General features: G+C 37.5%; 1 protein-coding gene across 1 annotated transcript in view; it reads right to left on the bottom strand.

Moving 5' to 3' along the window:
• Positions 1–27,893, bottom strand: part of CATSPERB (cation channel sperm associated auxiliary subunit beta) — a gene marked incomplete at both ends in the record, with an annotated part of 128,430 nt that overhangs the window by 56,298 nt on the left and 44,239 nt on the right. Inside the window, 8 exons of the mRNA XM_082648264.1 lie at positions 7,717–7,861; positions 16,090–16,242; positions 17,601–17,753; positions 18,160–18,206; positions 18,504–18,570; positions 23,469–23,501; positions 24,820–24,938; positions 25,078–25,173. Of these exons, the coding sequence (XP_082504390.1) occupies positions 7,717–7,861; positions 16,090–16,242; positions 17,601–17,753; positions 18,160–18,206; positions 18,504–18,570; positions 23,469–23,501; positions 24,820–24,938; positions 25,078–25,173 (813 nt within the window). The remainder of the gene's footprint in view (positions 1–7,716; positions 7,862–16,089; positions 16,243–17,600; positions 17,754–18,159; positions 18,207–18,503; positions 18,571–23,468; positions 23,502–24,819; positions 24,939–25,077; positions 25,174–27,893) is intronic.

Genomic DNA, 27,893 nt, shown 5'->3' with positions numbered 1-27,893 from the left:
AAAGAGGAGGAGGAGGAAGAGAAGGAGGAGAAGATGTGAGGGAGGAAAGGGGTAAAGAAGAAGGTAGAATAGGGGAGGGAAGGGGAGAGGAAAAGGCAGAATAGGAAGGCACTGATAGCATATAAGAGATATAAAGAATCCAGTCGGACAAAGCATATCCCAAGATAAGGTAAAATTTCCTCTGTATTTTGCATCAAAAGACTTTAATGAATTAATAGATTCAACAAGACAAGATCTCAAAGCCTCAATAACTGAATGACAACATGAAAAGGCAGATCATAGAGATAGAGAAATAAATTGAGAGCCATGTCCCTTTATCATTCTAGGCTCCAAGACAGGTTAACAAAATTTAACTGTGTTGGAAGCAGGGAGGCATCTGTCAATAAGATCAATCAATATGAATTTTTCCTTTCAACTGTGCAAACTGAGAGGAGCTATGTAGGCTTGATCAATGACATCAATGACGAAATTTGACATCAATGACAAAATTACCAAACCAAGTAAATGGAGAGCCATATATCATTTACCCACCTCCACCTCTTACAAGCTGTGTGACTTTATTTTTTTTATTTTTATAAATTTATTTATTTATTTATTTATGGCTGCATTGGGTCTTCATTGCTGTACATGGGCTTTCTCTAGTTGCGGTGAGCGGGGGCTACTCTTCGTTGCAGTGCGCAGGCTTCTCACTGCGGTGGTTTCCTGTTGCGGAGCATGGGCTCTAGGCACATGGGCTTCAGTAGTTGTGGCTCGTGGGCTCTAGAGCGCAGCCTCAGTAGTTGTGGTACACAGGCTTCCTTGCTCCGTGGCATGTGGGATCTTCCCGGACCAGGGCTCGAACCCGTGTCCCCTGCATTGGCAAGCAGATTCTTAACCACTGCACCACCAGGGAAGCCCAAGCTGTGTGAGTTTAATCATATCAATTTAAACTGTAAAAGTAATTTAACATTACCTATTTCAACTTGGTTGTTGTGAATATTAAATGAGATGATATTTGTAACATGCTGAGTACAACTATAGTAGCTCAGTGAGTGGGAGCTATTATTATTTGTCTTTGGGAGGGTAAAAAAAATCACTGAAGTTGTAAATGAGAATAAAGCATGATGTTTCAGAGTCCCCCTGCTTTAGGGTTGTTCATAGGATCCTATTTTTGTAGATTCTAAAAATCCATCATCACCACACACCCCCCCCACCAGAGGATTTTGGGAAGATGGGATGTACTAGAAATCTCTCTCCCCACTTGGACAACAATTGCACTGGAACAATCTATCTGATGTAATAGTTTGGGAACTCTGGAGTCTATTGAAGGCTTGCAACTTCCAGAGGAAGACTCGGGTAGTAAATTGTGGTTAATTTCAGCCCTTAGCACAGTAGAAGCTACCCATCCTCCACCTCTAGCCTCAGGGCAGGCAGTCATGCATGTGTTCCTGGGGCTGTTGCACACAGCTTGCAGGAGCCAGTGTGGGCAAAAAGGACGTTGTTCTCCAAATATTGGGGATCTGTGCTCTGTTTGCTGATTGCAGCTTCTTATCACAGAGGTGCAGACAAAAAGGAGGGTGGCCATTCTTGTTGCACCTCTTTCAGTGTTGCAAGTCCACTCCCCACTGGCTGAAATGACTTCCAGGGAATTTAAAGGTCTGAGCCCTTCCCCCTTATCTACCCCATCATTTGTCTCTTTTTTTTCCCTTTTGGGAACCAGACATTAAAGACTAGGACATTTGAGGTATTATCAAAAAGACAAGAGGCAACAAGTGTTGGTGAAGATGTGGAGAAAAGAGAACACTGTTGGTGGGAATGTAAATTGGTGCAGCCACTGTGGAAAACAGTGTGAAGACTCCACAAAAATCAAAAATAAAACTACCGTATGATTCAGTGATTCAACTTTTGGGTATATATCCACAGGAAATGAAATCACTATCTCAAAGAGATATCTGCATCCCCATTTTCAATGCAGCATTATTCAGAATAATCAAGACAGGAAAACAACCTAAGTGTTCACCAACAGATGAATGGATAAAGAAAATGTGGTATATATACACAATAGAATATTATTTGGCCATTAAAAAGAAGGAAACCCTGCCATTTGCAACAATGGATGAAACAGAAGGCATTATGCTAAGTGAAATAAGTCAAAGAAAGACAAATGCTGTATGACCTCACTTATATGTAGAATCTATTAAAAAGTCAAACTAATAGAAATTGAGAGCAGAATGGTGGTTGCCAGGAGTGTGGTGGCAGGGGAATGGGGAATGGGTAATTGGTAAAGGTGGTTGAAGGGGACAAATTTCCAATTATAAGATGAATAAGTTCTGAGGATGCAACATACAGTACAGTGACACAGTTAACAATACTATACATATATTTGAAAGTTGCTAGGAGGGTAAGTCTAAAAAGTTCTCATCACACAAAAAAATTATAACTATGTAAGATGACTGATGTGTTAACTAACCTTATTGTGATAATCGTTTTGCAATATATACATATATTAAATCGTTACACTGTACATCTTAAACTTACACAATATTATGTCAATTATATCTCAGTAAAGCTGGGGAGAAAGACTAGGACATTCAAAAGCAACTGCATACACAAGGAAAATTTAGAAACTGACCACATACACTTGGGGAAAGGTACAGGCTCAGGAAAGACCTAAGAAGGTCTTGAGTTTACATCTCAGGCTAATCCTTGGCACAGAGACAGCCCACAACAATAAAAAAACAAAAACATTAACAACAAAAAAGCAAACCCTGGGGAAGGGGGAGAATCTGACTTCCAGATCTACTATATTATTAGATTCAAATGTCCAGTATTCAACAAAAAAATCACAAGGCATACAAAAAAAACAGAAAATATAGCCCATTCAAAGGAAAAAATTAAATCAACAGAAATGTTCCATCTTAAAGATATTCAAAAAACTAAAGGAAGATGTGGAAAAAGTCAAGAAAATAATACATGAACAAAATGGAAATATCAATAAAGAGATAGAAAAACTAAAAGAACCAAAAAGAAATTCTACAGCTGAAAAAGCACAATAACTGAAATTAAAAATTTGCTAGAGGGGGGCTTCCCTGGTGGCGCAGTGGTTGAGAGTCCGCTTGCCAATGCAAGGGACACGGGTTCATGCCCTGGTCCGGGAAGATCCCACATGCCACGGAGCGGGTCTAGGCCTGTGAGCCATGGCCGCTGAGCCTGCGCATCCGGAGCCTGTGCTCTGCAACGTGAGAGGCCACAACAGTGAGAGGCCCGCGTACTGCAAAAAAAAAAAAAATTTGCTAGAGGGATTGAAAGGTAGAAGAATCAGTTAATTTGAAAATAGGACAATGAAAATTAGCGAGTCTGAGGAACAGAAAGAAAAATCATTGAAGCAAAGTGAATAATGGTTTGTAAGTGTACTTGTGTTTTCTATATGATTTAAGAGACTAATACATTTAAAGAAAAAAATGATTAATGTAAAAGCTAGTATTACTTACTGTTAACTTGGGTTTGTAACTCCAAATCTCATTTTCTACATAATTTAGGAGACTTACGCATTTAAAAGAATTACTAATTTATGTTTGGAGGCACACAATATATAAGGATGTAATTTTGTGACATCAACAGCTGAAACAACAGTAGTTGGAGACTTCAATACCCCACTCACAATTATGGACAGAACACCGGACAGAAGATAGGTAAGGACATCAAGTACTTAAACAGTGCAGTAAACCAACTGGATCTAATAGACATACACAGAACATTCCACCCAACAACAGTACATACACTTCTTAAGGGCATATGGAACAATTTCCAGGACAGACCATATGTTATACCACAAATTAAGTTTCAACAGACTTAAGAAGATAAATATCACACAAAGTATCTCCTCTGATCACAAGGAGATGAAGTTAAAAATTAATAACAAAGAAAACTGGAAATTCACAAAATTGTGGAAACTAAACAACACTCATTTGAACTAGCAACCTACCAAAGAAGAAATCACAAGGGAAATTGTAAAATACCTACAGACAAATGAAAATGAAAATACAATATACCAAAACTTATGGGATGAAGTGAAAGTGGTGCTAAGGGGGAGATTTATTACACTAAATATTTACATTAAAAATAAGGAAGAGAGCTTCCCTGGTGGCGCAGTGGTTGAGAGTCCGCCTGCCAATGCAGGGGACACGGGTTCGTGCCCCGGTACGGGAGGATCCCACATGCCGTGGAGCGGCTGGGCCCGTGAGCCATGGCGGCTGAGTCTACGCGTCCGGAGCCTGTGCTCCGCAACGGGAGAGGCCACAACAGTGAGAGGAAGAAATGAGTGAAGGGAGCCAAAAAGTACAAACTTCCAACTATAAAATAAATAAGTCATGGAGATGTACAGGAATACCTAGGAGATACTGCAAGTTTGTTTCTAGGCCAACACAATAAAGCAAATATTGCAATAAAGCAAGTCACATGGATTTTTTGGTTTCCCAGTGTATATAAAAGTTACGTTTACACTAGACTGTAGTCTATTAAGGGTGTAATAGTATTATGCCTTTAAAACAATGTATATACCTTAATTTAAAAATACTTTATCACTGAAAAATGCTAACCATCATCTGAAAATGGATGGTTGCTACAAACCTTCAGTTCGTTAAAAAAAAGCAATATTGCAAAGTGCAATAAAGCTAAGCACAATAAAATTACATATACCTGTAATGTACAGCATGGTTACTATAGTTAATAATACTGTATTACATATGTGAAAGTTGCTCAGAAAGTAGATCTTAAAGTTCTCATGACAAGAAAAAAAAATCTGTAACTATGTATGGTGATGGATGTTAACCAGACTTATTGTGGTAATCATTTTGCAATGTCTACAAATATAAAATCATTATGTTGTATACCTAAAACTAATATAACGTTATATGTCAATTATACCTCAATTAAAATTGTTAAAACAAAAACCAAGAAATTTCTCAAATCAACAATTTAACTTTAAAACTTAAGGAACTAGAAAAAGAAGAACAAAGTAAACCAAAAGCTAGCAAGAAAAAAGGAAATAATAAAGATTAGAGCAGAGATAAATGGAATAGAGAGTCAAAAAACAAGACAGAAAATCAATAAAATCAAAAGTTGATTCTTTGAAAAGATCAATAAAACTTTACCTAGATGAACTGAGAAAAAAAGAAAGACGACTCAAATTACTAAAATCAGAAGTGAAAGTGAGAACATTACTGCTACTTCTACAGAAGTATAAAGGATTATAAGAGAGTATTATAAACAACTGTACATCAGCAAATTGGATAAGCTAAATAAAATGGAAAAATTCCTAGAAAAAAAACCCTACAAGACTAAGTAAATCATGAAGAAATAGAAAATCTGAATAGACCTAAAACTAGTAAGGAGATTGAATTAGTAATAAAAAATCTCTCAACAAAGAAAAACCCTGGACCTGATGGCTTCACTGGTGAATTCAACAAAACATTTAAAGAAGAGCTAATACTGATCCTTCTCAAACTTTCCCAAAAAATTGAAAAGGAGGGAACATTTCCCAACTCATTCCATGAAGCCAGTGTTATCCTGATACCAAAGCCAAACAAAAACACTATCAAAACAGAAAACAGAAAACTGTAGACCAATATCCCTGATGAGTAATGATGCAAAAATCCTCAACAAAATACTAGCACACAGAATTCAGCAGCCCATTAAAAGGATTATTCATCATGACTAAGTAGGGTTTATTCCTGTAATGCAAGGAACATTGAATGCAAACAACATATGAAAACTGATTAATGTAGTATACCACATTAACAGAATGAAAGAAAAAAACCCACAACATCATCTTAACTGATACAAAAGAGCATTTGACAAAATTCAACATACTTTCATGATAAAACTTAACAGACTAGAAATAGAAAAAAACTATGGGAGGTGGTGAGTGGGATGAATTGGGAGGTTGGGATTGAGATATATACACTATTGATACTATGTATAAAATAGATAACTAATGAGAACCTACTGTATAGCACAGGGAACTCTACTCAGTGCTCTATGGTGACCTAAATGAGAAGGAAATCCAAAAAAGAGGGGATATATGTATATGTATAGCTGATTCACCTTGCTGTACAGTGTAAACTAATACAATATTGTAAAACAACTATACTCCAATAAAAATTATAAAAAAAGAAGAAAACTAACTAAACATAATGAAAACCATATATGAGAAACCCACAGTGAACATTATACTCAAGGGTGAAAGACTTAAAGCTTTTCCTCTAAGATCAGGAACAAGGTAAGGAAGCCCACTCTCACCACTTCTATTCAATATAGTACTGGAAGTTCTAGCCAGAGCCATTAGGCAAGAGAAAGAAGTTAAAAGCATCAGAATTGAAAAGGAAGTAGTAAAATCATCTCTGTTCACAGATCATGTGATCTTATATGTAGAAATCCCTAAAGTTTCTACAAAAAAAAAAAGAAACCTTTTAGAACTAATAATGGAATTTAGCAAAATAGCATGATATAAAATCATCACTCAAAAATCAGTTGCATTTCTGTACACTAACATGAATAATTAGAAGACAAAATTAGGAAAACAATTCCATTTACAATAGCATCAAAAAACTACTTAAGAAATAACCAAATTAGTTAAGGGTAACCCACAGAATGGGAGAAAATATTTGCAAATCATATATCTGACAAGGGATTAATATGCAGAATAGATAGAAAACTCTTAAAACTCAACACTAAAAACAAGCAATCTGATTAACAAACAGGTAAAGGACTTGAAAAGACATTTCTCCAAAGAAGATTAAAAAATGGCCAATAAGGACATAAAAAGATGCTCAACATCACTAATAATTAGGGAAATGCAATCAAAACTATAATGAAAAACCACTTCACATCCATTAGGATGATTACTATCAAAAGACCAGAAAATAACAAGGGTTGGCAATGATGTGGAGAAACTGGAACTCTTTTGCACTGGGAGTCAGAATGTAAAATGGTACAGTGCTGTGTAAACAGTATTGCAGTTCCTCAAAAAATTAAATATAGAATTATCATATGATCCAGCGATCCCACTTCTGAGTATATACCCAAAAGAAATAAAAGCAGGTCTCAAAGATATATCTGTATAGCCATGTTCATAGCAACACTATTCACAATAGCTAAAACATGGAAGCAACCCAATTGTCCACTGATGTATGAAGGGACAAGCAAAATGTCATATATACCATACAACTGAATATTATTCAGCCTTAATGATGAAGAAAACTCTGACATATGCTATTACATAGATGACCCTTGAGGACATTATGCTAAGTGAAATAATCTAGTCACAAAAGGACAAACACTGTATGATTCCACTTATATGAGGTACCAAAGTAGTCAAAATCATAGAGACAGAAAGTAGAATGGTAGCTGTGAGAGGCTGTGGGGAAGAGGGAAGTGGGGATTTATTTTTTAAAGGGTATAGAGTTTCAAGATGAAAAGAGTTATGAAGATGGATGTTGGAGATACTTGCAGAATATTTGCATGTATTTAATACCACTGAACTATACACTTAAAAATGGTTAAGATGGTAAATTTTGTTATGTTTATTTTTATTACAGTAAAATTTTTTTTTAAATCCATCACCCCTAATAGGTCTGTGACCTTAGGATTAGTTCATTAATATGGCAGATTTTAAAATAAATCTTCTAATCCCTGGCTCACAGGTAGTGCTTATACCAATAAAAGTGAATTCCTCACCTGCCTTTGTCAAGTAAACCTTTCCACTTCGGGAAACAAAAGTAATAGCTGAAGTATAAAAACTATGATAAGTATTCTTTATGATATCATCATGAAAGTCAGCTATTAATTCAAAGGTGTTGCCGCCATCAATTGAAAGCCATACCTAAGGGAATAAAAAGATAATACCTCACTAAAGAGCTGCCATGTAACAGTCATCAGTTACCTAATCTTCCTACATAAGAAAAGTCATGCACCATGACCATACTCCCACATCCATCCCCCACACACAGACGTACAGACAGACTCCTTACCTACTTGGTCAACCGTCTATTTCCTTCCTAGAGTTTGTGCAAAAGTGTACATGGCAGTCTTCAGTTTTAAACAGTATGCATTGTGAATGTACCAAAGAACAAAGTTATTCCATCATCTCCCAACTGGTCCTCCTTGCTCATAAAAGGATGATGTGTTGGATGTATTTGGATATGGAGGAGAGTGCTTATCCATATTAAAATGAGACTTCTGTGCTGAATTCCTTTATTAGTTCTAATCAGGTTTTTTTGTTTTTGTTTTGTTTGTTTTGTAGAATCTTCAGAGTTTTCTACATACAAGATCATATCATCTGTGCATAGAGATAATTTTACTTCTTCCTTTTATATGCAGATACTTTTAAATTTCTTTTTCTTGTCTAATAGCTCTGGTTAGAACTTCCAGTACTATATTGAATACAAGTGTTGAGAGTGGGCTTCCTTGCCTTCTTCCTGATCTTAGAGGAAAAGCTTTAAGTCTTTCACCATTGAGCATAATGCTCACTGTGGGTTTCTCATATATGGTTTTCATTATGTTCAGGTAGTTTTCTTCTATTTCTAGTCTGTTAAGTATTTTTATCCTGAAAATATGTTGAATTTTGTCAAATGCTCTTTTGTATCAATTGAGATGATGCTGTGATTTTCTTTTCTTTCATTCTGTTAATGAGGTGTATTACATTGATCAGTTTCATATGTTGAACCATCTCTGTGTTCTAGGAACAAATCCCACATGGTCACGGTATGTATAATCCTTTTAATGTGCTGCTGAATTCAGTTTCCTAGTATTTTGTTGAGAATTTTTGCATCAGTGTTTTCTAGGGATTTGGTCTCTAGTTTTCCTTTCTTGTAGTATCCTTGTCTGGCTTTGGTATCAGGATAATGGTGGCATCATAGAATGACCTTGGAAGTGTTCCTTCCTCTTCATTTTTTTTGGTATGAGTTTGAGGAGGATTAGTGTTGATTCTTCTTTAAATATAATATTTGGAAGAACTCACCAATGAAGCCATCCCATCTTGGGCTTTTCTTTGTTGGGAGGTTTGATTACTGATTCAATCTCCTAACTAGTTATTGGTCTGTTCAGATTTCCATGCCTTCACAATTTAAGAATTAGTAGGTTGTATGTTTCTAGGAATTTACCCATTTCTTCTAGGTTATCCAGTTTGTTTGCATACAACTGTTCATAATATTCTCATATCCTCCTTATTTCTGTGACATCAATTGTAATGTCCCCTCTTTCAATTTTAGTTGTCTTCTTTTTCTTAGTTAATCTAGCTAAGGCTTGTCAATAAAGCAGCTCTTAATTTCATTGCTTTTTTTCCTATTGTTTTTCTATTCTCAATTACATTTATCTCTTTTCTAGTTTTTATTATTTCCTTCCATCTGCTAGCTTTGGTTTGGTGGGTCTTCTTTTTCTAGTTCCTTAAATTGTAAAATTAGGTTGTTAATTTGAGATTTTTCTTTTTAATATGTGTTTATAGCTATAAACTTCCCTGTTAGTACTGCTGTTGTTGCATCCCATAAGTTTTTATTCACAGATTATTTTTTATTTTCTTACTGAAGTATAGTTGATTTACAATATCATGTTAGTTTCAGATGTACAGCACAGCGATTCAGATATAGATAGATAGATATATATATATATATATATATATATATTCTTCAGATTCTCTTTCCTTATAGGTTATTAAAAAACACTGGGTATAGTTCCATGTGCTAGACAGTAAGTCCTTGTTTATCTGTTTTATATATAGTAGTGTATATGTGTTAATCCCAACCTCTTAATTTATCCCTCTCCCCACCCCCTTTTCCCCTTTGGTAACCATAATTTGTTTTCTATGTCTGTGAGTCTCTGTTTTTGAAATAATTTCACTTGTATCCTTTTTTTTTTTCTTTTCAGATTCCACATGTAAGCGATATTATATGATAGTTATCTTTCTCTGTCTGATTTACTTCACCTAGTATGATAATCTCTAGGTCCATCCACGTTACTGCAAATGGCATTATTTCATTATTTTTTATGGCTGAGTAGTATTTTATTGTGTATATATACACCACATCTTCTTTATTCATTCATTTATCTGTTGATGGAAATTTAGCTTGCTTCCACACCTTAGCTATTGTAAATAGTGCTGCAATATGTCTTGTTTTCATTTTAACTTTCTCAAGGTATTTTATGATTTCCCTTATGACTACCTCTTTGACTCACTGGTTGTTTAAGAATGTGTTAATTTCCACATACTTGTGGATTTTCCAGTTTTCCTTCTATTGACTTCTAGTTTCATTCCACTGTGATTGGAAAATATACTTTGTATAATTTCAATCTTTTTAAGTGTGTTGAGACTTGTTTTGTGGCCTCACATATGATCTTTCCTAGAGGATGTTCTGTGTGTATTTGAGAAGAATTTATTCTGCAGTTGCTGGGTGCAGTATTCTGATTACATCGGTTAGGTGCAATTGGTCTACAGTGTTGTTCATGTCTTCTGTTTCCTTATTTATCTTCTGTCTGGTTGTTCTATCCATTATTGAAAGTGGAGTATGATGTCTCTTACGATTATGTTGCTATCTATTTCTCCCTTCATTCTTTCAAAGTTTGCTTCATATTTATATTCAAAGTTTGCTCTGATGTTTCATGCATAAATATTTATAATGGTTATATCTTCTTGGTGAACTGACCTTTTATTCTTATATAATGTCTTTGTCTCTTGCAATGATTTCTGACTTAAAGTCTATTTTGTATGATTACAAAACAGTATAGCCATCCCTGCTTTTTGGATGCCATTTGCATGAAATATTTTTTCAACCTTTTTGTTTTCAGCCTATGTTCTCAGATCTAAAGTGAGTCTCTTGTAGACAGAATATAATTGCATCCTTTTTTTGCATTGTTTTTTTTTAAATCAGTTCAGCTAATTTATGTCTTTTGATTGGGATATTTAGTCTATTTAAATGTAAAATAATTACTGACAGGGAAGGATTTACTATTACCATTTTGTTTATTGTTTCGTATGTCTTGTAGCTTTTTGTCCCTCCTTTCCTCTCTTACTATCTTGCTTTGTGTTTTTTTGTAGTGACATGCTTTGGTTTCCTTCTTGTGTTCTTGTGTATATATTCCACATATATATTTTTCTTTGTAGTTACCACTGCAATTACATAAAATATTACATTCTATTTTTTTGTTTTGTTTTGTTTTTGTTTTTGTTTGCGGTACGCGGGCCTCTCACTGTTGTGGCCTCTCCCGTTGCGGAGCACAGGCTCTGGACGCGCAGGCTCAGCGGCCATGGCTCACGGGCCCAGCTGCTTCATGGCATGTGGGATCTTCCCAGACCGGGGCACGAACCTGTGTCCCCTGCATTGGCAGGCAGACTCTCAACCACTGCGCCACCAGGGAAGCCCACATTCTATTTTTAATCTGATAACAACTTAACGTCAACTGCATACAAAATCACCTCCTATACAGCTCCACCCCCACACTTTACGTTATTGATGTCATAAATTACATGCTTTTATATTATATACTTGTTAACATATTTATAGTTTTTAAAATATTTTTCTCATGTAAATCCTATACAAGAATTAAAAGTGAACTTACGCACCAAAATAACATTAATACAAGTTACTGTATTTGTCCATGTTTTTATATTATTGCAAAACTTTTTATTTTCATGTGACTTCATGTTGCTATCTAGCATCCTTTAGTTTTGTCTTGAAGGACTCTTTTCAGCATTTTTTTTTGCAGAGCAAGTATAGTTGTAATGAACTCCTTCAGCTTTAGTTTACCTGGGAAAAATCTTAATTTCCCCTTCATTTTGGAATGACAGTTTACCAAATACAGTATTCTTTTTTTTTTTTTTTTTTTTGCAGTACATGGGCCTCTCACTGTTGTGGCCTCTCCCGTTGTGGAGCACAGGCTCTGGACACGCGGGCTCAGTGGCCATGGCTCACGGGCCCAGCCGCTCCGCGGCATGTGGGATCCTCCCAGACCGGGGCACGAACCTGTGCCCCTGCATCAGCAGGTGGACTCTCAACCACTGCGCCACCAGGGAAGCCCTACAGTATTCTTGATTGACAGTTTTTTGTGTTTTTTTTTCCCTTTCAGCACTTTGAATATATCATCCCACTCCCTCCTGGCTTGCACTGCTTCTGCTGAGAAATCCACTGATAATTTTATGAAAGTTCCCTTGTATGTGACAAAGTCACTTTTCTCTTGCTGCTTACAAGATCCTGTCTCTGACTTTTGACAGTTTGATTATAATGTGTCTCAGTGTTGGTCTCTTTGGACTTATTCTGATTGGAATTTCTTTAATGTGTATGTTCATTTTCCCCCTCAAATTTGAGAAGTGTTTGACCATTATTTCTTTAAATAAGCTCTGTGTCCCTTTCTCTCTCTCTCTTCACCTTCTGGGACTCCCATAATTGCATATGTAGGCCCATTTGATAGTATCTGTAAATTCCTGAGGTTCTCTTCACTTTTCTTCATTCTTTTTTCTTTTTGCTCCTCTGACTTGATGATTTCAAATAACCTCTCTTCAATTTGCTGATTCTTTCTTCTGCTTGATCTAGTCTGCTGTTAAACTTGTCTAGTGAGCTTTTCAGTTCAGTTATTGTATTTTTCAGTTCCGGAATTTCTGTTTGACCTTTTCAAATGATTTCTATCTCTTTGTGATATTCTCATTTTGTCCATGCATTATTTTCCTGATTTCACTTAGTTATCTGTGTTCTTGTCTGACTCATTGAGCACCTTTATGACAGTGGTTTTCAATTCTTTGTCAGGCATCTCATAGATCTGCATTTCTTTAAGGTCATTTTCTGGAGTTTTATTTTGTTCCTTTGATTGGATCATGTATGCCTGTTTCTTTGTATGCCTTCTGATGTTGCTGTTGTTGTTTTGAGACTTGGGCATCAGATAAAGCAACCACATTTCCAGTTTTTATGGACTGGCTTTATGCAGACCTTTACCAATCTGCCCAGTTAGAGATTCTAGGACCTCTGAAATCCTTTCTGAGGATGTGTCTTCTCTGGCTTGTTCTGTGCTTTTAGTTGTCTCAAATTCCCTAAACTGCTTATCCCTGCTTCTTCTCAGAAGCCCATAAGCTCTTGCCGCCGCTGGCATCTGCCTGCAGAACTGCAATTTTAACATGCTGTAGTGATCATATCTGTTTTCAGCAGTTTCCAAACAAGGCTGCCAGTTCCATCAGTGCTTTGAGTCAAGTGAGACAGATTCCAGTCTGTCAGGCAGCCCCTGGTCTGGCCAGAACACTGGATGCACTGTTAGCTCTTTTGTTTCTGTCCTGAGGGAGACTCCTCGGTGTGGGAAGTTTCCTTCAAGCTGTGCTGCACTAAGCCAAATAGGAGGAGAGGCATGGATATATGTGCAAAATGCTGCAAGTTTTTCTGTCCCTTTTGCTGGAATCCCTTCTTGGTTTTAGCTTGGTTTGGGTGCTGTAGCTTCTCAACAGGCCTGTAGAGTTCTTGCAAAGGTATGCTGGTTTGTATATTGCTATCTTTGTGGTTCTGGGGGAAAGTGAGGGTCTGAAACTTCCTAGCCTGCCATCTTGTCAATATTACTCCCCCTTTTCAGCAGTTTCCAAACAATGCTGCATGTTGCATCAGTGTTCTGAGTTAGGCAAGACAGAAACCAGTCCCTTGAGCAGCCCCCAGACAAGCCAGAATGTTGGACACAAGGCCCACTCTTCTGTCTCTCTTCCAAGGGAGGATCCCTGGTGTGGGAGGTTTCTTCCTGGTTGTGCCATGCCAGATTGAATGGGGGCAGGACAGATGGGCAAACACTGCAAATTTTCCCACCCCTTTGTTTCCTTTTTTGGTTTTATGTTGGTCTGGGTGCTGTAGCTTCTCAACTGGTCTCTAAAGTTCTTGTAAAGGTACTCTGATCTGTATATTGTTGCTAACTCAGTGTCTCTGTGGAAGAGCAATGGCCTGAAGCTTCTTAGTCTGCCATCTTGCTGATCCAGAATTCTTCTTTTTAATGAAGGTGAAGTTCTCTTTTTCTTTTATGGTTATTGTTTTTTTTTTTGGTTTTTTTTGCGGTACACAGTCCTCTCACTGCTGTGGCCTCTCCCATTGCGGAGCACAGGCTCCGGACACGCAGGCTCAGCGGCCATGGCTCACGGGCCCAGCCGCTCCGCGGCATGTGGGATCTTCCTGGACCAGGGCACGAACCCGTGTCCTCTGCATCGGCAGGCGGACTCTCAACCACTGCGCCACCAGGGAAGCCCTGTGGTTATTGTTTTTTTAGTCTTGTTTTAAAATGCTTTCCCACACTGAGTTCAGAAAGATATTCATTTCTTTCCCTCTAAAAGTTTTGATATTTAAATTAGTAATCTGTCAGAACTTGAGCTTGATGTATGTTGCAGTGTGGGGATATATTTCAACAGTTTCCATATGTATAACCAAACTGCCCATCCCATTTTGAGCAGTCTCTTATTTCCCCCTGTGATGTCACTTTGGCCTCTATCAATATTCTAGATTTGCATGGGTCTACTTGTGGGCTATTTTATCCCATTGGTCAATTTGTGTATTCCTGGCCCAAAACTGCATTACCAAAATTATTACAACTTTTAAAATAGTGTTAATATCTGGTAATACAAGTCCCTCCTTCTTATTCTTCTTCAGAAGTGTCTTGGTTACTCTTGGTCTTTTGTTTTTCCATGTATAATTTTTTTTTTCTTTTTGCTTTACTTAAAAAAATTTTTAATTGAGGTATAATTGACATATACCATATATATTTTAGACTCAACTTAAACTCTACAACAAATCTTGGGATTTTGATTAGAGTTGTATTGGATCTACAGATTAATTTAAGGAAGAATTGGTATTATAAGTCAAGTTTTCTTGTCCACAAGCATGTTTATGTTCATTTCTTTATAAAGTTTTAAATGTCCTTCAGTGAAGTTTATAATTTTCTACATATAGGTCTTAGAAATCTTTTCTTAGATTAATTCTTAGGTACTTAGAGTTTTTGTTTGTGGATTTCTGTTTTGTTTTGCTTTGTTTCTGCTATTGTAAATAGTGTCTTAAAAATTGTGTTTTCAAATTTATTGTTGATCATGTGCAGAAATGAAATCGACTTTACCTCCTGCCTAGTTTAACTTTAACTCCCATCTTGTTTTAGTAATTTGTATGTATCTTTTAGATTTTCTATATAGACAATCAGATTTTCTGCAAGTCAATAGATTTTGTTCGCTACTTTTTAAAATTCATGCCTTTGATTTCTTAAGTTTTTTCCTTTGTCTTATTGCATTCCCCTCTGTATGCTTTTTCACTTCTTAATAGTTTCTTGGTAGAACTCCAAGAAACTGTTGTATTGTGGTTAATACAACCCCCTGCCTTTTCCACAGTTGAATGTGGAAAAGAACATTTGATAATGCTGAACTGGTCACATATTGAATTCATGAGCACAAAGCTCAGGCAATCATACTGGATTACCTTACTCAGTTCATTCTCCCATCTTCCTAGGCAACTATTTTACTCTGTTCTCTCTTTCCTCAACCCCTCAACATTCCTCCTCCATCCTCACTAGTAAACAATAACTTTGATTTTTGTTGAGAAAATAGAAGATAAATTCCCACAACTTCCATTACCATAGCTACCAACCTACCTACGAGCTTCTGAACCCGAAAACCCTTCCTTCCTCCCGTTACTATAGAACAACTGTCTGTGCTCCTAAGGCCAATCTCTCCACTAGTTCATAGACCTCATCTCCTCTCACCTCTTCAGAAATGTCACTCCAGAAATTTCTTTCCTCTCTTTCCTGCATCGTCAGCTTTTCCTCTCTACCAAATAAGTCCCATAAGCACACAACGTAATTCCTCCTATCTTTAAAAAAACTCTTCTTTTGACCTTTCTTTCTTCAAACACTGCCACAATTCCCTGCTCCACTTTTCAGCAAAACTTTGCAAAATATTTGTTTGTATTCACTGTCACTAATTCCTCTCTTCTCATTCTCTCTTCATCAGGCTTTCCACCTCCCTGACCATCAGAGCAACCCTGTTCTTTACTTGATGTATAATCACTCAGCATAGAGCAAGTGAATGATCTACATCTATACTAGAGTGTGAAGTTTCATACACACCTGATTACCATAAGCATACAGAAAATGGCTTCGTGGGTGGAATGTCATTCCAACAGGAGAAGAGAATGATGAAGGAAAAAAGAAAATTGGAAATTTTTGTATTAATCTTGGTTTGTTGTTTTTTAGGATCCTCACAGAGACAGTGGTATTTTTCTAGAAATAGATAAACAAAGCAGGAGCAAATCATAAGAATTTTTCCACCAATAGTACTAGTCTATGTTACAATTTTTAGAGTTTCCTGTTACTTGGATTTGGATTAAGATAGCAACAAAACACTTAACACAGCATAGAACTGGAAGGATTAGCAACTATTGGTATCTCTTTACTCTGCCTCCCCCCACCATACATGTCTACTTTATAGATGTTGAACATGAAGTAAAGGAGATTAAATAATTTTCCCATTTATTATTTAATAATAATAATTTAATTATTATTATTAAATAATAAATGTCATGGGGGGATTTATTGTAGAATCATTACTGAACTCAACAGACTCCAAGGCCCATGCTCATAACTATAATGTCAAACTACTTTTTAAAAGTGTGGATGCCTAGGCCACACTCCAATTCTGTCAGATCATGATTTTGAAGGGGATCAGCATATGCACCCCCAAGGCATGCCACTTTGGTATAAAGATTATTTTAAGCTGAAGATATTTGAGATTCAAGAGATGCAGACAAAATCCTTCCCTTATCTGACGAAAAGCAGCAACTTCTGGGATAAAAGGCTGCCATTAATTCCTGTTCAGAGCAGATCTACTCCCAGAAGGCAGAATGTGAACAAAACCTACCCCAAATCCCTTCTCCAGGGGAGTTTCATGGCCCTGAAGGAGACGGAAAGACCACGCATACCTGTACAAACAAACATCACAAACTTCCTTACCTCCTGTTTGTTCTCCTATAAACCATTATCTTTTCATTTGTTTTCCCTTAAGTACCTTTCTCACTCAACCCCTTAAACTATTAAGATGGCATATAACCTCCAAATTTTAACTACCTTTTGAATTATTCATCACTGACTTTCACTCGCATGTATGGGCCCTGCATGCATAAAGAAATTGTTTTCTTTTCTCCTGTTAATCTGTCTTTTGTCAGTTTAATTTGCAGGGCCCCTAAAACTGAACATAAGAGGGCAGAGGAAAATTATTTTCTTTCTCCCCTAAAATCATGAGGGTAGGGCTAGTTCCACTTTTTGTTCATTTAAACTAACCATTCTACAGACACTTAAATTTATATAGACCAAACTCAGCTTACATTCTCCTGAAGAATAAGCAAAGAAGCATTACTACACAAACGGCTCTGTATTTTCCATTTTCATCAAACTGAATGACTATAAGAGGCAAGACATCTATGAAGTATCAAACTATATTGTTAACCATAAATAATTTCACTGTAGCCAATTTTATCACCTTCTATTGTCAAAGATAAAAAGAACTTGGAAATAAGTTTTGCAAAGGTAAGTTTTCACTATTGTGGTGTCAACAGCAATCACCTCTGGGCTATAAGGCCTACCTGGTTATGGAAGAGGTAGACTCCAGAACTTTGCTCTTGGTCAACAAGAAATGTTACCACAGTTGAAAGAATAGTTTTCATTCCTTTTGAAATGGGGGGTAAGCAAGGTAACCATTCAAGAAATGGTTCTTTACTATAAAAACAAGAGCTTGCCTACAAAAAGACAAAGGAAAAGTTAATGCCATTCTTGAACTAAAGAAGTCCTAATTAGTTCTTGCAGGCAAATAAACTAATGAACTACACTAATTGTGTTGTCATGACTGGCCACAAATAATAGAGATATATCTTTAATACCTGTGTTTCTCTTCTGGGGGATATGAGTCTAGAAAACACTGTAAAGCATCCCTTTCTGGCATGGATTGTTTTTCTAGAACCACTGTGTGGGTCTAGATTTAACATAATTAGCTAATTACCATTAAATCTAAGTACAGGCGCCACTGGGAGCAAAGAATGATTGTTAAGCTTTTGAGTCTAAAAATTGCCATTTTTTAGGTTAATAACAACCTATGAAATCATGCATCATAAAATTTCTTACTTTTTGAAATATTTAATACCATACCTCACTTAGGGTCCTGTTTCTCTCAAAGGTGATAGTAACATAATCAACTATAAAATATAAAGGTACAGAAATTATAAGTAGGATCTATATTTTTAAACGTATCACTAATTAAATGATACAATTAAATTGTATCATTTACAATACAATTTTCTTGCACTTACAACAGGGCATGCCTATTGTGTCAGATTTAAACTAATTTTTCCCCCAGTTTTAGGCCATTAACTTATACAAAACAAACCTATCTTTATATTTAATTCTATTTTTATTTTATTTCATTTTATCTAATCTATATATGCTAGCTATGTTGAAAAAAGCTTATTAATAGTTCTTTAACTAAAATTTACCTTCAAAATGTTCTCTGTTAGCAAAACATCTTTCATTATACCACAGTTTTCCTTTGATGTAGTCAACCTACATAAATAAACAAAAATGTCATTTAGGCAATATGTAGCCTTAAGATGTAAAAATAGAAAAACTTATAAGAAATTTTAAAAGTTCAATAGTTCAGGGATGTGAGGCAAATAAAAAAAGGAAAACTGTATGCCAGCAAAATAAAAGTTCGTAGAATGAGGACAAGAAACAAGAATATGCTTTTTGAACAACACACAAAAAAGGAATAAAAAGAAATTTTGCATGATTGACATATGTTAATGGAAGATGCTACTATCTATGAGCTGTCTTTCCGAGGCTCTCAGGAGCTGTTGATCTTTCATTACAGTTAAAATGGGCCACATGCTTATCTTTTATTCTCCTTCAGCTGAGCTAGGTTTAAGGAGACTTCCCAGAGGCCTGACAGCAGCAAGAAGCAATAAGAAAAAAAGCCACAAAATACAGGTTTTGGAAAATTGGTCATACAGGAGAAGCTTCCAAGAAGGCAAGATTATAGATGTTGGATATGAATTATATGCAAGAATTTGAGATGGTTTTGTTATAGGTGTCATTGAAAAAATGTTGCCTGCCATATCAGTAAACAAAGGATGTTGCAGCCATCAAGCCAGTACAGCCACTCCGATGGTGAGCCCTGAGGGAACTCAGGACGGAGACAAATGAGCTGCCCACTGCCAAGCCCTCAGTCACTGCAGCCACCTCCCAAGGATGCACCCTGAGGAGACTCAGGATGACAAAGCACAGGATACTGGCCCCAGATAGCTGAGGTGCACATCAAAGGAATGATTTCAGGGAGCCCAGACTCTTGCATCTTTCCGTACATAGAAAAAGGACTAAATTCCTTAACTTGAGATATCTGGTTTTCTTTAATTAACAGTAATCTTTTGATGTTCTGACTACCTGGTCTTTGTTGCAAAAACTCCTAAATATCCTCCTCCTCCCTTACCTCTTAGGAGTAGTCTCTCAGAGCTATCTGAGAGTCTGTGTCCCAGGCTTACGTCCTCAGTTTTGTCCACTGAATAAAACATAACTCAACTTCTAGGTTGTGTGTGTGTGTGTTTTTTTTTTTTTTCGGTACGCGGGCCTCTCACCTTTGTGGCATCTCCCATCGCGGAGCACAGGCTCCGGACGCGCAGGCTCAGCGGCCATGGCTCACGGGCCCAGCCGCTCCGCGGCGTGTGGGATCTTCCCGGACCGGGGCATGAACCCGTGTCCCCTGCATCGGCAGGCGGACTCTCAACCACTGCACCACCAGGGAAGCCCTGTGTATTTTTTTGGTCAACATAGGAAGATTCTGACTCTCATATTATTGTTGAGACAAAAGGAAGACCTTCTTACTTATTTAAAGACCAGTAATAAAATCTGCATGATCTGTGCATTAAAAGCCTTTAAAATGTTCTAGAATAGATTGTGGTGATGCTTGCACAACTCTGTGAACATACTAAAGGCCATTGAATTGTACACTTTAAGTGGGTGAATTTTATGCTATATGAATTATATATTGATAAAACCACTGAACAAACAAAAAAGCCTTTTAAAATGGAGTGGACAATAATTTATTTGAATTTCAACCTATGGTTTTATATCAATGAGCTTTTGAGTTCTCATATTAATCTGCAGTTTTTCAGGATGCCATAACTATCATGATTATAGCTGGGCAATTAGTATAGAATCTTTATCGGGCCCTGATTCCTTTTTTACTCTTTAGATCCCTTCTTTTTTTTGTTTTTTCCTACCTGGAATAAAACTCGTAATAGTCCAGTGAATATCCTTGGGGATAATTTAATCTGATCAGGCTGACTTTATTCCAAGGATGAGCTCATGCCCCAGGCCTGATTTAGAGTCACAAAGGTGGGTCAGGAATGAACACATATCCAAGTCAGGTTAATGAGTCGGCGCTGAGGCTTGCTGGAACCACCGGGGAAGAGATACTTTATTCCTGTGGGGAGTGCTAAATTGATGGCACATAAACCTGGTGGCTATTCTTACTGACAATTGGAGAAAACCCACTGAGAATGAAGCTAATGTAGAGGAAAACAGACTCAAATGCTGAGAAGACAGGGTTGGACGGACATCTGTTAGGCACTAAATCCAGTCATGTCTGGAAGCTGGATTCATTCACTCCTTGAATTCCCTGTTCACATGAGCCAACAACTTCCTCTCCTTTGCTAAAATCAGTTTTAGTTTGGTTTCTGTCATTTGCCTTCAGAAGTTTCTATCTGTCTGGGGAGAAAACCCAGCTTTTTTTTTTTTTTTTTTTTAAAGTTGCTACTTTGATTCGTGAACCGGGCTGAGGTTTTTCTTATGTAATGTTATTTAATCACTTCACCTCTAAGAGGTAGATATTGTCATGCCCATTTTAAAATGAAGAAATTGAGGCCCAGAGAGGTGTATGACTGCTCAAAGTTCCATGCTGCATGGCTACTAAGCTCATCCAAGATTGGACTCCTGTCCATCTTCATTTATTCACTCATGGATTCTGCAAATATTTATTGAGACAGCCTATCTACAAGGCAGCCTAATAATAGCATACAATAGTAAATAGGATAGTTCTTGACACAAAACCTAAAGTCTGGTGAGGTTAGTCAGAGGGCTCAATGGATAAAATAGGGTGACAAATGACAGCAATTGGTATTGAGAGGTTTGAGACTGCATACTGCACTCAATATACATTGAGTATAGATGTATAACAGATTTTGCCTCACGCCAAGTTCCCAATTTAGGGCCTTTGCACCTCTGTCTGGACATATTTTGTCGAAATCATTTCTTCAAATCATTTGAGTTTCTGCTTAAATTTCACCTCCTTGGAGAGGCCTGCTATAATCACCATGCTTAAATACAATATTATCTTCCCTTCACTTTCTACTTCTCTTTCCTGCTTTAATTTCAATAAACCCTTGTTACTCTCTACAATCATATTCTGCATATATTTGTGTACTTGTTCATGGTCTAGCTCCCTCAGGAGAATGGGAAGCTACAGGAGAGTCAGGACTTTATCTGTCTTGCTCACTATGGAATCTTCTTTGTCTAAATAAGCCTGGCTCAACAAACATCTGTTGAACAGATGAATAAGTGAATGAATAAATCACCAAGTATTAACTCCTTCAAATTCCTGGCTGGACAGCCACATACACCCCATTCTTACTATCCTTCCTTCAATCATTTTAGAAGATGTCTTTCCCAAAGGTAAATCCCTATACTTTTAAGAATAAGTTCACTTCCCCCTTTCTTTCCCCTGCCACACGACCTCACTATCTTTGGGACACTTGTAGTTCCCCTCTCCCTCATCACTACCAGAAACCCCTGTGTTTTGCTGAAACATTTTAGCTCACGAGGATTTATTTTAATATCCTTGTGAACGGTAAAAACCTCTATGAAGGGCAATTTGTGATTGTCTTTTAATATTGCACAAGCATTTACTCCTTGATGTGTGAATCCAAGTTCCAGGAATGTGTTGTACTGATATACCCAGACATGTACAAACTTGTTCGGTATAAATTATTAATGGCAGCATTGTTTGTAATACAAAAGCAAAAGATTAGAAAACTACCCAAGTATCCATCAATAGGAGACAGGCTAAGTAAACTCTGGTTAAGTTCACACAACGGAATATTTGCAGCTATAAAAAAAAGAAGGGCAGGCTTAGGTCTGGTAAAAAGCACAAACAAGGTTCCTGTCTCACTTACAGCTTACATTTCTAGGTCTGTCTTTATTTCTGGCATCCCACTCCTTCACGGGAGTCTCTGGATAGTAAGCTCTCCTGATGCCTTATCTGTGACAATTTCTTTTCTTCACCCTCATTCTTGAATGATATAGTTTAGCTAGGTTTGGAATTCTCTCTTGACAGTTTTCCCCCTTGCTCTTTCTGATGTAAATCACTTTTGCCTACCTGGCCTTCCCAGTTCTCAGCTTCACGTTTCTTCCAATCAATACAGCAAGAAGTCAGTTCCTTTTGTTTCCTGAGAAGTAAGTGCCCCTTTGCTTTAGACAGTGTGAGTGAGTGTGCGTGTGTATGCACAGGTGGGTGTGTGTCCACAGGCCTGTATGAGGACAGGATTGGGAGGAGACATGGCAAAAGGCTAGAAATGCTCATAATTTTGTTGTGCTTTCCAAACTAAAGCATGCTTATATGTTGATGGGAATGACTTAGTTGAATCTCAGAACTTGACCTCGTAACAGAGAGGGGAGATAACTGATGGAACAAAATCCAGAATCAGAGCTGTAGAATCAGAGCTTACATGGTACTTGTATCAAATTAGAAAGAGTGCCCCGGGACTTCCCTGGTGGTGCAGTGGTTAAGAAACTGCCTGCTAAGGCAGGGGACACGGGTTCTGAGCCCTGATGCAGGAAGATCCCACATGCTGCTGCAGAGCAACTAAGCCCGTGCACCACAACTACTGAAGCCCGCGTGCCTGGAGCCTGTGCTCCGCAACAAGAGAAGCCACCGCATGAGAAGCCCGCGCGCAGCAACAAAGACTCAGTGCAGCCAAAGATAAATAAATAAAATAAATAAATTTATAAAAAAAAAAAAGAAAGATAAGGTAGGCACAGACCCACACGGGGGTGGGGGGTAAGCGGATTGGGGAGTCAAGTGTTAGCCATATTTCGGCTCTCACTATCTTTTCAGCTGGGTGTCCTTGTGCAGAACGCACTGAACAACCACAGCAATCCTGGACAGAACATATAAAGATGGGATGGGGACCACCTCAGAGACAAAGAGGGGGCATTTCCTCCTTTGAAACAGAAGGGGGTATCATTGCTTAATGGTTACTGGAAATACATCTTTTTAGTTCAAACTGTAAATAATATTATAGTATCAGCAATAATAATCTATATTATGAATTCTTGTCTTGTACCTCATCTCTTAGGTCACCAAGGAAACATATCTTTTAACCAACCCTTGGAAATTGAAAGCTTCTTACCCTTTCGAAACCACAAAAGTCTGCCCTTGAAAACTAGAAGAAAGAAAAAAAGGAATTTTAATCTTTGCTTGTAAATCAGAAGGCATAACAAAACAGCAATTTAAATTATACTAAAGGAGATGACGTTTTTTTACATCCCAGCAGTTAGGAGTATCAAACACTAAAACCAGCTTCTTAAGTAGTTTGCAGGGTATCTTGGAGATTTCCCCCTCAGTCTTTGCCTTGTTCCACCATTTGATTAATTTATTTATACTTTAACTTAATTCCAGAAAGGATTTGAGTTCAAAACCCCACCTTTTAATGATTTAAATGGAGGAGTTAAGAAGTGTATAGGAAGAAACTAGGTCGGCCACCGACTGGGGTTTAGGAAGGCACATCCTTATCCCACTATTTTCTCCATGGCCACTCTGTCTTCTGCCCAGCCCAGTGCAGCTCCTCGACCAGGCCCTCAGGATGTACAGCCCACACCTAACTCTCTGTGCTTTGACCTCAGGTCACTGCTCCTGGCTGTTTCAACTCTCTTCTTTAGCAACCACATGATAAGCACATAAAAGGCCAGATCTATTAGTTGTCTGAGCAACAAATGATACTTTCTTAGAGATAATGAGGAAGAAGGAAGGTTGTGAATATTTGTAAACCTGAAAAAAGGTAATAATTACCATGTATAAGAAATAACTACTTCTTAACCAATACAATCATCCCTTCTACACTTCCCCAATCTTTTCTCCTACTGTTCCTAAGTCTTTATTACTGTTCTTATTTCTGTTGAGGTAATTTTGAGAGCTATTTATTAACATATTTAAGAATTGATTTTCCTTCTCTCAATCCCAAAACTTACTTTTAATTACTTTATTTATTTATTAATTAATGTCTCTTTTCAACGCCTTATTTTGGAGCAGATGGGAGTGACAAAGCAGAAGCTGAGGAAGTGCTTTAAAACAAAAAACATGGTATCGAAGCTTTGATACAGCCATTTAAGAATAAAAAGAGAAAACTCATCAGAAGGACATAATTTTAATTTATGTTATTTTGTAATATTATATCTGGCTTTATGTACCTTAAAGCATTTTGGGAACATATATGACTATTTATAAGTATATAGGGTATTTTCTATATGAATTATTTGAAACGCCTCATAAATTTGTATAGCAATAAAGCTAGCACCATTTCCAAATGATGTATTCAACACTATAAGGCAAAGGAAAATGTCACTATATTACGCTCTTACGTTTTTTAAAAGGAAGAAGCATTTTAGTTCTAAGATACACCACACATAACTCAAGTATCCACTATTTCTACTTTATGTCACAGAAGATATTTAAGGTTATTAGTTACAGAGCAATTCACCTACCATTAAGACAGAGGAGGATGGATAGCGAAGATCTCCACTTATAAAAAGACCCAAAGAGGTGAGGATAACTAAAAAATGATTTGTTAAAACCATATCCACCATGGAAAGCTCTGTGCGTTCTAAAGGAAGAAATCATACCATGGGTTAAAAAGTAAGGAAAAAGTGACGTCCTCAGCAAAGCAAAGACATTTCATAAATATCCATCAAGTGTTGATGTAAAGGAAATGCTGACGATGAAGGCACTGTTAGAGGAATTACCTTCTCCAACTTGGGAAGAGACCATGTCTGTCAGGTTATACCACGTGGTATCATCATAATTCCAAAATCCAGAAAAGCTGAGGCCTATGTAAACACCTACCATGAGAGAAAAGGGAAATTAAGGCAACACAACTTTGCAAAGTGAATAACCAACTCCTAAGGTGCTAGGTCTTTAGTGGGCAGAGCCTGCATCTGCCTCGCCTTCCAGCCCACTCTCCACCCCTGCCTCAACTCCCCTCCTTCAGTTTGAATCTCACTTCCCCCAGCACTGGAAGATAAAGTAACTTGGGTTACACCACAGGAGTTTAGCCAACCATCTAATTATTAAGGATTTTGTTTTGTATTGAAGGGGATCAGAATATGCCACCCCCAGAATATGGCACTTTGGCAGAAGGATTATTTTGAGCTGGAGGCAACTGAGAATCAACTGATGCAGGAAGAGTTCTGTGCCTCCCCTTGCCTGCCTAAAAGCAGGGCATTTTCTAACCACCTCACTCTGTATCAGGAAGAGAAGAGAGAGCAACCTTATCACCAGAGACAGGGAGTTGACACCAAGATGAGTTTTCATACACAGACTTTACTAAAAGAACTCTTATCTCCCATTAGTCCACCCACATATTTCCTCGTCACTTCTCCACAGTTTCTTGTCCCTTGAGGCCTAGACCCCTTTCCTTTGTTAAGATGGTACATAAGTCCCCAAGTTTAACCACTTCTTTGAATTTCTTTTCTGTGAACTCTTGTGAATATAAATATTAATAAAAATTGCATGTCTTTTCTCCTGCTATGTCTTGGTTAATTGGTAGGCCCCCAATCATAACCTAAGAGGGTACAGGAAGAGCTTTCCCTCCCTGACAATATCCTTCTAAGCAAAAATATGTTCCTATTTCAAGAATATAATTATAGTCAACAGTACAAAAACTCCAAAGAAGAAAATTAAAATGTGAACCCCAAGAGGGAAGAAACTATGTTTGATTTACTTATAAAGTGATTTACTTTAATATTTGTGATTTTAAAAATAGAAAAAAAACCTGTTAATATGAGAATATTAAACCAATTAAAACTTATGAGAACTTATTAAAAGGAGGCTGAGCATGTTGGAAATAGTGAAAGTGCTTTGCTCCTTGGTCTCACCTTTCCTTGGCCATAGCTAGGAATGCTTAGAGTCTTTTGTGTTTTATTTATTTTTTAAATTCTTACCTAGTTTTTTTTTTTTTAATATTTGTTCTTTGGTTTTATTTATTTATTTATTTGGCTCTGCCGCCCACACAGCACACGGGATCTTAGTTCCCCCACCAGGGATCGAACCCACGTTCCCTACAGTAGAAGCGCGGAGTCTTAGCCACTGGACCGCCAGGGAAGTTCTGAGTCTTTTGTGTTTTAAATGCAGAACATTAATCTGAAGTCTAGTCAACAGGCATAACTGTGGGGGTGGTGGAGGGTAGAGGGAGCCTGAAGAGAGTTGATAATCCAATGCACATGCTTTGTTTCCAAAAGATGAATGTAGGATCACTCGTATTGTGAAGTGTGTGTTTTAACTCCCAGCTCTTTTCTGTGTAGGGAAAGATGTAGAAGGAAATGTTATCATCATCCACTTTTTCCAGAAAGAGGAAAGCTAAAGACAAGCTTGTGCCTTTCTAAGCATGAAATCTAGTTCTGCAGATAAACTGCACTATATTCTAAGTGGGGATGATTATAGGTATCCAGCATATCACATGACCGGATTCCTGCAGAGTCTAGAAATATTTAATGGAGCAGTAAAATAAATGCTTTATTCTGGTTGATATTTTAGCCTGAAATTAAGTTATAGGCCACCCTCTATGACACACTGGCCACAATTGCATCCCAGGGTTACAGAAGCTGATGCAGATTTTGCAAAGATTTTGGATTTTATTCTAACGGGCAAAGGGAAGCCACTGGAATGTCTGAAGCAGGAAAATGATGTGATTCGTTTTACACTTGACATCACTGTGGTGGCTGTAGGGAGGGTGAGTTGTACCGGGTTTAGAAACAGGGAGACCACTTAAGAGGCTGTGAATTAGTCTCGTGGAAAACCAGTGCTGACTTGACAAAGATTTTAGCAGAGGAGAGAAGTGGTCACACTGAGGATAGACACTGGATGTGGCATCGTCCTGGAATGCCATCAGAGTAAGAACAGTCAAGAGTGTACACTAGACTTGATTTTTGAGTAATTGGATATGAATTGGGATGAAGAATACTGGAGGAGAACAGATTTTAGAGGGAATGAATCAAGAGTTCTGGCTTAGACTTGTTATAGCTGAGATGCATCAAGAGGAATTATAAAACAGACAACTGAATATAGGAATTTAGCTTCAAGGAAGTGGTCAGCACCAGAAATACAAATTCAGGGATCATTAGCCTGAAGGTGGCATTATTACCGGAGGACTGGATTAAGTTTCCCAGAGAGAATCTGGTTACATAAGGAAGGAGAGTCGAGGACAAAGCCCCATTTCATCGACACTTCGGAGGTCACAACAAAAGAGCAGGCTTAGAAAACTAAGGAGTGATCAATGAAGTAAGATAAATGTGACTGAAGGTGGTGTCAAGAACCCAAGAGAATAAAGTGTTTTGAGGAGAAATAAAGTGGTTAACTGTGTCAAATTCTGCTGGGAGGGAAAGTAGAATGAGGATAAAGAATTGGCTGTTGGAATCAGCAACATGGAGATCACAGGCGATCTTGGGAAGAATTGTTTCAGAACAGTGATGGCAACAATCCGATACGCAGTGAAACGAAGATAAAATGGGAGGTGGAAAATGTAGCACCACCTAAAATAAATTCTTCCCATACATTTTGTCTG

The sequence above is a fragment of the Grampus griseus genome, assembly GCF_964374135.1.
Source record: "Grampus griseus genome assembly, chromosome: 2".
Taxonomy (NCBI): Eukaryota; Metazoa; Chordata; class Mammalia; order Artiodactyla; family Delphinidae; genus Grampus; species Grampus griseus.
This window is presented reverse-complemented; position numbering and strand designations above follow the sequence as displayed.